General features: G+C 40.4%; 1 protein-coding gene across 1 annotated transcript; it reads left to right on the forward strand.

Moving 5' to 3' along the window:
* The first annotated feature begins 3,562 nt into the window (after positions 1–3,562).
* Positions 3,563–6,919, forward strand: ddit4 (DNA-damage-inducible transcript 4). The gene is made up of 3 exons (XM_072456382.1): positions 3,563–3,786; positions 5,372–5,879; positions 5,945–6,919. Exons 1-2 carry the CDS (start codon positions 3,612–3,614, stop codon positions 5,866–5,868), a joined length of 672 nt encoding a protein of 223 aa, XP_072312483.1. The 5' UTR covers positions 3,563–3,611; the 3' UTR covers positions 5,869–5,879; positions 5,945–6,919.
* The last annotated feature ends 5,343 nt before the right edge of the window (positions 6,920–12,262 follow it).

A 12,262-nucleotide genomic window follows, 5' to 3' on the forward strand; every position in this document is an offset into this window, starting at 1 on the left:
CTAAATCATGTGCAATACTGTCATAATCATGTGCAATACTGACATAATCATGTGCAATACTGACATACCCATGTGCAATACTGACTTAATCATGTGCAATACTCATACGCAATAATGTCACATTCGTGTGCATATAACTGCTGTAAATAAGAGTGTTTACTTTTGCCACTATTATTATTTTTGTCTTATGTTATCTTATTTTTATTTTATATGTTTTATTTTCTTCTCTCTATTCCTTATTAAGAATATGAGAGGTTCTGTCATGGGAGTTTTGTTTATAAGAGTTTTTCTATTAAGAGTGTTTTTTCAAAGCTTCCTATAAATTATCTGTTCTTTTACTTCTGTATCTACTTGTGCGTTGCAACATCAAAATTGTGGGACAAATAAAGGCTTATCTTATCTCATCTTATTTCTACATATTATAATGAAGCTTAAAGCGTCCTCTCTGCGGCCGCGTGCTGCGCGTGGGAGTTGTTTTCCACTCTCTGACTCGCACTTGCACCTCACAAACACTTCTTTTTGCCGTTGTTGTTTCTTTTGCCGTTATGTGCAGGCCGCACACTGCACGGCTTTGTCCGACTCTAAAAACACAACGGATTCCTCTGCCACGAAAACATCCCGTGCAAATCATTCCTTTGGCGTTGCTCAACACAACACGCGCCTTTGTCACAGGGTCAGGGCAGCAATCAAAATGACATCACACCGTGACCTTGATTTTGCATTTATTTTTTAACTTATTTTTTGCTCGTTTTAGTTTTTTTTTTTGTTTTTTTGTTTCGCTGCTGCTGCTGTTTTTTTGTTTTTTCTGCGCTTGTTTTGCGTCGCTTCTGAGATATTCTGATGTAATGCTGCTTCTGTGCTACAAAACAGGTGACGTAATGCGCACTGCCTGCATCGCTGTGAAAAAAAGAGAAAAAAATAAAATAAATAAATAAATAAATGAATTAAAATGAAATATAAACGCGTAAACTCTCTGTATTCTGCATTAATAAACGCGTTATGAAGACACCGCGCGTCGTTGCGTTAGATAAGTGTCTGTAATGTCACGTCATATGCGCAAAACAAGCCCAGAAGAGTTTTGGTACATTTCCACAGCTTTGGCTCAGTCAGAGGAGGGACTGTGACGTACTAGAGCGCGCGCGGGTCCACGTACAGCGCGGCCGCCATGTTTGGAAGGTGCAAGGAACTGCCAAAAACATGAAAGCTAATGGACGCTACACGCAGTTTATTTAATTTTTTTATTCTTTTGCAGTTCAGTGACGTTTATTTTATATTTTATTTAATTTCGTACCTCATTAAATCATAAAAATCCCATTGTGTTCTAAATTCTGTGTCTTTGTGGTCACATTAAGCTAAAGCTAACATACATTAGCTTGAATATGAAACACACAAACTTGACATTTACTTAAGTACATATAGTGCAAAGTTCATCAAATATTTTTGTTAGTTCAGTTTGTGGTCATTTTAACATTATTGATTACAGTTATTGTACGTTAGCATTAGCTTAGCGACAAAAGCACGTACTTTTAAGATAAGCCTTTATTTGTCCCGCAATGGGGAAAGTCCAGTGTTGCAACACAAAGTATGTACAGAAGGAAATAATAAAGAACAGATAACTTATAAAAAACTTTAAAAAACACTCTAAAAGAAAAATAAAAAGTAGAAAATAATAATAACAATTGTAACACTCTTATTTACAGTGGTTATACTTTTATAACATAGATGTCTCCATGTGAAGTGTTTCCATGGCAACGGTCTGAACATGTGACTGATTATCTCTCTGGAACTCTCTCTAGATTTGTTTTAATTAATTATTTATTCAATTTAGCGAAACTTGGCTAATTACCCATAGCATCAGGAATGAACGGAGCAGGAAGTGGAGCTCCACATTTTTACAGCAACCGCTAAACGACCGCTCGGTTTAGCGAAAAGGGCCTATAATTGGCATGAAATAGTTACGCCTATTGGATATATATAATAATTAACATTATAAACGCTGACACGCAACATGGGCAGCATCGAAAACACGTAACCAGAGAATTCAAGTCGGAAAACACAGATTTAGTTCATTTACGGTAATCGCGCTACACACAACCTGCGACTGACAGTCAATAGATCCATGGTTACAGTCCCAAGATGGCGTCCGCGGTCGCCACAGCAGGGACACCAAAGTGGCCCCTCCCGCGCCTTTTCACGAGCTTTGACGTGTTTTTCTCTCGCTCGTTGTTTGTGCTGCGCAGTTGACGTGTTACTGGGCAAACACTGCGCAGACGGCGAGCCTCTCTCTCCCCATTGGCCGCCTCCAGAGCCAGGGGGGCGGGGCTCGGACTCCGCCTATAAAAGCATTGTTGCCGAGGCTCTAGCCGCAGTCTTCAGCTGACGCGCGCCTGTGATGTCACCGCCTTTAGTCGCGTTTCTTTGCACTTTTAAGACAATAAACGTCCGCGACAACTGCCGCAAAACACCTATGACGCACTTAAGGATCTCCCTCTACTAAACACGCACACGTAAGTACACGTTTATTACACGTTTATTACACTTTTGTGGCGCAAAGTGCAAGTGCTGGAGTTCATTCATTGTCCAGTTGTCCTCATGCAAAGTGGTTATGGGGAGATGCTGTGACCTTTGACCTCGGGATGATGTGGAAAAGTGCCAGAACGCGCTGCGCTTGTTGACAGTTGTTGTTGGTTCTTTGTGTGGTTTGCAAAGGAAAAGCCCGAGTTGCAGATAAACAGCTTAAAAACAACTAATCCGTGACGTCATGAGGCAAAAACGGTGTGAGAAATGAGCAAAACGCTGCAGAAAAGGGACAAATGTGCGCGATAAATGCAGATTTTGTCCTTAAAAGTGGATGTTTTGAGGTGGAGAGGGACAATGGGGCTGTTGGGCTGAACAATGGGGTAAGTTGATCTGTGCAGGTGACAGCTGCACGTCAACTGGAGCTAAATGACAAGACAGTTTATGCAATAATGTTCAGAATTATACAAGAATTATACGTATTTGTTAATTTGTATGCATAATATAGTGTTTTTACAGGAGGTCTATTGTTGCAACCGTGTGACTTTAATGGGTTTTCTGCAACTTTTGAATGATAATCTTTGTCATTTTACACATCCACAGCAGAAAAACACGGACTAGACAGAAGTTTAACATAAGCATAATAAGCGTAATTAATGGATAGTGATTAATTACAGGAGGAAAAGTGTTGACGTCATAAATTATATGTTTTGTTTGCCAAACTTCTCAACAACGGACAGTTTGTGATGTGAAAAATGCAACTAAATCACAATTTGTCTGATCTAATGTGTAAAGAAGTGTCATAGTTCAGACTAAACCAGGTCTAGAACTGGAGCAAACTGCAGGGCTAAACCAGGACTAAACCAGGTCTAAACCAGGACTAAACCAGGACTAAACCAGGACTAAACCAGGACTAAACCAGTTCTAAACCAGGTCTAAACCAGGACTAAACCAGGGCTAAAACCGGGCTAGAACAAGACCGACCTACAGTAAATCAAACTCAGACTAAGAACGTTCCCCTCTGACCTGTCCTCTTCGCCCACAGCTGTAGAAGTCTGCGCTCGCCCGTCGTGAAGAAGCAGGAAGCAGACGCCATGCCGACCCTCTCCGCCGACGGCGAGCTGGCCCTGGGCTGCAGCGCGCCCGCCACGCCCGTCGACAGCAGCAGCCCGCGCCGTCTGTCCTGGGGCAAGTTGGTCCAGCGACTGGCGGACTTCGGCGGCAGCATGGAGTCCAACAGCGGCAGCCGGAGCGACCTGTCGGACTCAGGTACAAACACGGACTACAAAAACCATTCAAATTCTGCGTTAAGTAGTTTAGATTTGTACAAACGTGTTCTTTATTATAACGACACGTATTCCTGCTGCAGTAAAGTATGAACAAAGACTCTAGTCACAGTCAACAGTTCAGGCTCAGGAACAACAGAACTAATACTATATAAGTCTATATGAAGTAGTTCTTAAGCCTGAAGCATTCACCAGGACCAAACCAGGACTAAACCAGGACCAAACCAGGACTAAACCAGGACCAAACCAGGACTAAACCAGGACCAAACCAGGACTAAACCAGGACCAAACCAGGACTAAACCAGGACCAAACCAGGACTAAACCAGGACCAAACCAGGACTAAACCAGGACTAAACCAGGTCTAAACTAGGACTAAACCAGGACTAAACCAGGACCAAACCAGGACTAAACCAGGACCAAACCAGGACTAAACCAGGACTAAACCAGGACTAAACCAGGACCAAACCAGGACTAAACCAGGACTAAACCAGGACTAAACCAGGACTAAACCAGGACTAAACCAGGACTAAACCAGGACCAAACCAGGACTAAACTAGGACTAAACCAGGTCTAAACTAGGACTAAACCAGGACTAAACCAGGACTAAACCAGGACTAAACCAGGACCAAACCAGGACTAAACCAGGACCAAACCAGGACTAAACCAGGACCAAACCAGGACTAAACCAGGACTAAACCAGGACTAAACCAGGACCAAACCAGGACTAAACCAGGACCAAACCAGGACCAAACCAGGACCAAACCAGGACCAAACCAGGACTAAACCAGGACTAAACCAGGACTAAACCAGGACTAAACCAGGACTAAACCAGGACTAAACTAGGACTAAACTAGGACTAAACCAGGACTAAACCAGGACTAAACCAGGACCAAACCAGGACCAAACCAGGACCAAACCAGGACTAAACCAGGACCAAACCAGGACTAAACCAGGACTAAACCAGGACTAAACCAGGACTAAACTAGGACTAAACTAGGACTAAACCAGGACTAAACCAGGACCAAACCAGGACTAAACCAGGACCAAACCAGGACTAAACCAGGACTAAACCAGGACTAAACCAGGACTAAACCAGGACTAAACCAGGTCTAAACCAGGTCTAAACCAGGACTAAACCAGGACCAAACCAGGACCAAACCAGGACCAAACCAGGACTAAACCAGGACTAAACCAGGACTAAACCAGGACTAAACCAGGACCAAACCAGGACCAAACCAGGACTAAACCAGGACTAAACAAGGACTAAACCAGGACTAAACTAGGACTAAACTAGGACTAAACCGGGACTAAACTAGGACTAAACCGGGACTAAACCGGGACTAAACCAGGTCTTAACCCGGGCTAGAACAAGATCAAACTAAAGTAAATCAAACTCAAACCAAGACAAAGCCTGAATCATTCTTAATAATAAATAATAAAGTATTTTTGAACGCACAGTCTTAACCTAAAGTCTTATTTTATTAAACTAACCCAACAAACGAAAATCCGATCCTTCTGAGCGCGTTCCACCGGCCTGATCTCTGACCTCTGACCTCTTCTCCTCCAGGCTCGGACACGTCGGGCGACCTGAACGCGGGCGACGACCTCTTCTTCGACCCGATGGAGGAGCACCTGCTCAAAGAGGCGGTGGAGCTGATCGCGTCCAGCCTGCGCGAGGCCAAAGACTCGGACAGTGCCCTGCGCTGCAGCCGCCTGCTCATCCCCGACAAGCTCCTGCAGCACATCGGGCGGGAGCTGCTGCACCTGGCCACCAGCGAGCCCTGCGGCCTGCGGGGGGCGCTCATACACCTGTGCGTGGAGCAGGGCGAGGCCTGCGAGGGCGTGGCACAGCTGTCCGTCGACCCTTACCTCGTGCCCACCTTCCAACTGACTCTGGTCTTAAGACTTGAAACCAGCGGCATTTGGCCCAAAATCCAGGGACTTTTCAGCCCCAAGTCGCCGCTGGCAACGGTGATGAGACAGGAAATCAAACTGAGCACGGGCTTCAGGGTGATCAAGAAGAAGCTGTACTGCTCTGAAGGACTGCTCATCGAAGAGTGCTAGGACACGAGAGTGTTAGGACACGACTGCTCATCCAAGAGTGCTAGGACACGAGAGTGTTAGGACACGACTGGAGCAGGAGCCATCTTGGACCAACACTTTCTCCACTGCAGCTCAAAGCAAAGGCCTTATTTTGACCCGTTTCATCACAAAGTCAATGAAATAACCTTCAAAACTGCAAATTCGTTTAATTTTTTTTGGAATTTCAGCATCATCCCAATCAAAATTTTAATTGTTTAGTTACAATGACAATATGACAACAATTTGATCAGGAAATTCAGTGGGAAATATCTTTAAAAACTGCATATTTTTTAAAAGATTATTGAACGTTATTGAAATTTCAGTATTTATCTGAAGTCAAATTTCAGTTATTTTACCATCGATAAGATAAGATAAGATATTATTCCTTTCATTGTTGCAACGCAGGAAGATACAGAGGTAGATACAGAAGAAAAGAACAGATCACTTATAGGAAGTTTGAAAACTTCCTATAAGTATAGGTTATACTTATAGGAAGTTTTCAAGTTATACTTTTCAAGTATAACTTGAAAAGTTTGCTACTTACCAAAATTGTAAAAACAATTCCCCAAAATGTAAAATCTTTTAAAAATGACTTATTTCCTAAACGTTTGCAAAACGTTTGAGATGAAACGGGTCAAATGTTTTACTCATTATTATCGTTGCCTTTTGTGAGAAGGTTTAGCATAAAATCTGTGTTCACTTTATAAACGCCGAGGCCCAGGCAGCTAACGCTACGTCGCTAACGAGCGCAGAGTCGTCGTTTTGCCCGAATCCTACGCCCGATCGTACACAGCGCTTAAGAAAAAGTATTCATGTGGAAAATATCTCGACGTACGGAAGATTTGTACGTTTTTTGAGGGCGAAAAACGGCGTTAAAAGAAAAAAACGAGGGCAAAACGACGACGTGAACATTTGTGCGGTTTCTTCACCCGCACGTTTTCTCTTATTTATTTGACATTCAAATACTCGTTACCATTGCACTGTTTTTGTACTTTCATGGAAACAAATAAATTATTTTTTTTAATCAAAAGAACGACGTGTGTTTGTTGTGAGAAATATTCAACGAAAAGTCATTCCTTCATCACTAAGCCCCGCCCACACGCACAGAAAATCCAATCACATCACATGCAGCCAAAAACACAAAATACTTTTTGAAATACTTACTTACTACGTCTGCTCATTTGCATACTTGTAGTTTGTTCGTTTGGTCTAATTAAGGACTTATTCTGCTGCTAATTACACCTTCATTAACACGTTTCTACTTGTTATATATTATAATTATAATCCTCAGTAATAAGAGGAAATGTGAGGACATTTTTTTGTAAATTTGCAGCTGAATAAAGTTATGCAGAATAAGACATATTATATATTATAAGTTACAAACAAAATAAATAATAAACGTGTTATCAGTATTTAATAAGAGAAAAACTTAATTATTGGACAAACTATAGGTATAAAATATGTATAAACATTAGAGACATATTTTCCTATTGATTATATTGTATTTTGGCGTGGAAAAATTAAAAGGTAAAATAACAAATGTGTTTATTCATTTAACCTGATGATTTTAACAAATATAAATGTTAGTATTTTAGTATTAGATGTCGTCAGTAAAATATGGAGTTTAAGTAAATATGGTGAATATGAAAAATATGAATATTGAGTGTGTTGTTTACATTAAATGATGCACATTTCTGCACTTTTGTGATTCATTTACAGACACTTCACATGTGACTGATCATTAAACCTAAACTAACACATTTAAAGACACATTTCTGTTGGACTGTCCAGGCCACGCCCCCTCCTCATTCACATTCTGGTCCAGGCCACGCCCCCTCCTCATTCACATTCTGGTCCAGGCCACGCCCCCTCCTCATTCACATTCTGGTCCAGGCCACGCCCCCTCCTCATTCACATTCTGGTCCAGGCCACGCCCCCTCCTCATTCACATTCTGGTCCAGGCCACGCCCCCTCCTCATTCACATTCTGGTCCAGGCCGTGACCCGAGGCATTTACGTCACAGCTGCAGAGAAACAAACATGTGACTGTGTTTACAGTGTGAAGACGTCATGAGGTGTTTACACTGACTATTACTACTACTACTACTACTACTACTGCTACTACTACTGCTACTACTACTACTACTGCTACTGCTACTACTACTACTACTGCTACTACTACTGCTACTACTACTACTACTGCTACTACTACTGCTACTACTACTACTACTACTACTACTACTACTACTACTACGACTACTACTACTACTACTACTAATAGTAGTAGCAGTAGTAGTAGAAGTAGAAGTGCTGGTACAGGTCACAGGTTGTTTACGCAGAGGCTGACAGTGAGAAAACATGGGTCACATGATGTGGACGTGTTGTGTACATGTTGTATACATGTTATGTACATGTTGTGTACATGTTGTGTACATGTTATGTATATGTTGTGTACATGTTGTATACATGTTGTGTACATATTGTATACATGTTATGTACATGTTGTGTAAATGTCGTGTATATGTTGTGTACATGTTGTGTACATGTTGTGTACATGTTGTATACATGTTGTGTACATGTTGTATACATGTTGTATACATGTTGTGTACATATTGTATACATGTTATGTACATGTTGTGTACATGTCGTGTATATGTTGTGTACATGTTGTGTACATGTTGTGTACATGTTGTATACATGTTGTGTACATGTTGCGTACATGTTGTGTACATGTTATGTACATGTTGTGTACATGTCGTATACATGTTGTGTACATGTTGTGTACATGTTGTATACATGTTATGTACATGTCGCATACATGTTGTGTACATGTTGTGTACATGTCGTATACATGTTGTGTACATGTTGTGTATACGTGGTGTACATGTCGTGTACATGTTGTGTACATGTCGTATACATGTTATGTACATGTTGTATACATGTTGTGTACATGTTGTGTACATGTTGTGTACATGGTGTGTATACGTCATTGTAGTGTACACATGTTGTGTACATGTTGTGTACATGTTGTGTACATGTTGTGTACATGTTGTATACATGTTGTGTACATGTTGCGTACATGTTGTGTACATGTTATGTACATGTTGTGTACATGTCGTATACATGTCGTGTACATGTCGTGTACATGTCGTGTACATGTTGTGTACATGCTGTATACATGTTATGTACATGTTGTATACATGTTGTGTACATGTTGTGTACCTGTCGTATACATGTTGTGTACATGTTGTGTACATGTTGTATACATGTTGTGTACATGTTGTGTACATGTCGTGTACATGTTGTGTACATGTTGTGTACATGTTGTATACATGTTATGTACATGTTGTGTACATGTTGTGTACATGTCATGTACATGTTGTGTACATGTTGTATACATGTTATGTACATGTTGTATACATGTTGTGTACATGTTGTGTACATGTCGTGTACATGTTGTGTACATGTTGTGTACATGTTGTATACATGTTGTGTACATGTTGTATACATGTTGTGTAGATGTTGTGTACATGTTGTGTACATGTCGTGTGCATGTTATGTACATGTCGTATACATGTTGTGTACATGTTGTATACATGTTGTGTACATGTTGTGTACATGTTGTGTACATGTTGTGCATACGTCATTGTAGTGTACACATGTTGTGTACATGTTGTGTACATGTTGTGTACATGTTGTATACATGTTGTGTACATGCCGTATACATGTTGTGTACATGTTATGTACATGTTGTGTACATGTTGTGTACATGTTGTGTACATGCCGTATACATGTTGTGTACATGTTATGTACATGTTGTGTACATGTTATGTACATGTTGTGTACATGTTGTGTATACGTGGTGTACATGTCGTGTACATGTTGTGTACATGTTATGTACATGTTGTGTACATGTCGTATACATGTTATGTACATGTTGTATACATGTTGTGTACATGTTGTGTACATGTTGTGTATACGTCATTGTAGTGTACACATGTTGTGTACATGTTGTGTACATGTCGTATACATGTCGTGTACATGTTGTGTACATGTTGTGTACATGTTGTGTACATGTTGTATACATGTTATGTACATGTTGTATACATGTTGTGTACATGTTGTGTACATGTCGTGTGCATGTTATGTACATGTCGCATACATGTTGTGTACATGTTGTGTACATGTCGTATACATGTTGTGTACATGTTGTGTACATGTCGTGTACATATTATGTACATGTTGTGTACATGTTGTGTACATGTCGTGTGCATGTTATGTACATGTCGTATACATGTTGTGTACATGTTGTATACATGTTGTGTACATGTTGTGTACATGTTGTGTACATGTTGTGCATACGTCATTGTAGTGTACACATGTTGTGTACATGTTGTGTACATGTTGTGTACATGTTGTATACATGTTGTGTACATGCCGTATACATGTTGTGTACATGTTATGTACATGTTGTGTACATGTTGTGTACATGTTGTGTACATGTTGTATACATGTTGTGTACATGCCGTATACATGTTGTGTACATGTTATGTACATGTTGTGTACATGTTATGTACATGTTGTGTACATGTTGTGTATACGTGGTGTACATGTCGTGTACATGTTGTGTACATGTTATGTACATGTTGTGTACATGTCGTATACATGTTATGTACATGTTGTATACATGTTGTGTACATGTTGTGTACATGTTGTGTATACGTCATTGTAGTGTACACATGTTGTGTACATGTTGTGTACATGTCGTATACATGTCGTGTACATGTCGTGTACATGTTGTGTACATGTTGTGTACATGTTGTATACATGTTATGTACATGTTGTATACATGTTGTGTACATGTTGTGTACATGTCGTGTGCATGTTATGTACATGTCGCATACATGTTGTGTACATGTTGTGTACATGTCGTATACATGTCGTGTACATGTTGTGTACATGTCGTGTACATGTTGTGTACATGTTGTGTACATATTATGTACATGTTGTGTACATGTTGTGTACATGTCGTGTACATGTTGTGTACATGTTGTATACATGTTATGTACATGTTGTATACATGTTGTGTACATGTTGTGTACATGTCGTGTACATGTTGTGTACATGTTGTGTACATGTTGTATACATGTTATGTACATGTTGTATACATGTTGTGTAGATGTTGTGTACATGTTGTGTACATGTCGTGTGCATGTTGTGTACATGTTGTGTACATGTTGTGTACATGTCGTGTGCATGTTGTGTACATGTTGTGTACATGTTGTGTACATGTTGTGTACATGTTGTGTACATGTTGTGTACATGTCGTGTGCATGTTGTGTACATGTTGTGTACATGTTGTGTACATGTCGTGTGCATGTTGTGTACATGTTGTGTACATGTTGTGTACATGTTGTGTACATGTTGTGTACATGTTGTGTACATGTTGTGTACATGTCTGGGATGGTGCTGGAGCAGCTGACGCTCAGGACACGTGGATCCTTCAGTAAACAATGTCGACCAGAGAGAGACACTGCACCAGCCCAGAGAATGAAGTGCTATCGCTTATGTAAGAGTATAAAAGTATGTTTAAAGTCCCACAATACACTTCACTGTAAACAAGAGCCAAATTCCACATAAACGACACAACAGTTCTGATCTGACACACAATAACACCATAAAACACTTTTATTTAGTCCAACCATGGTTTAAACTGTCAAAAGTTTGTCCAAATTATCCCTGAACGTCGCATATTGATGACATCACAGAGGGATTCTGTTTTAGAACTTGGCACAACTTCAAATTTTCTTCCCAAACTGTGACTCGACTGATGCAAAACTATGATTAACATTGACCACAGATTCTACACAACCAAAGTAACAATTAGACCAAACACAAGAACCACGTGCACTTTACGGTAAAGTGTCGGTATAAACAACACTAAACATTGTAGAAGAGTCAGATCCACACGTCGGCGTGACCTGAGCAACCGGCGGCCATCTTGATTCTGGTCACTAACGTAAACAAATGCTAAACGGCTCAAATATCCGAACAGTTTTGTGTCGACTGTGATTCTGACGTTTAACAGCTAAATTTTAAAACGCACATGTGGCTTTGTTGTAGCGAGTCACGCAGAGAATGCTAGCCAACGATTAGCATTGGAGATTATCATTGGTGATTAGCATACAGGATAAACATTATGGACTCTTCTGATAACTGAAGAAAGAGTCTAAAACTTTCCCTGTGTGCGGTAATAGAGATGCACTAAATATATTAACATTTTTGTGTGATTTTGAGCTTTCAGTGCCGACTTTGATGAAGGTTTTTGACGGTTAAAAGTCTGCGTAACGTTGCAGAAAACCCTCGATATCAGCGCT

This window comes from Eucyclogobius newberryi, unplaced genomic scaffold (genome assembly GCF_026437365.1).
Source record: "Eucyclogobius newberryi isolate DKJ021-1_F unplaced genomic scaffold, fEucNew1.0.hap1 SCAF_20, whole genome shotgun sequence".
Classification (NCBI taxonomy): domain Eukaryota; kingdom Metazoa; phylum Chordata; class Actinopteri; order Gobiiformes; family Gobiidae; genus Eucyclogobius; species Eucyclogobius newberryi.

Bases quoted from the DNA above. Each gene is read 5' to 3' on its own strand.
- ddit4 (XM_072456382.1), top strand. From the start codon at position 3,612: ATGCCGACCCTCTCCGCCGACGGCGAGCTGGCCCTGGGCTGCAGCGCG. The intron at 3,787-5,371 runs GTACAAACACGG...CTTCTCCTCCAG, and splicing joins GAGCGACCTGTCGGACTCAG to GCTCGGACACGTCGGGCGAC.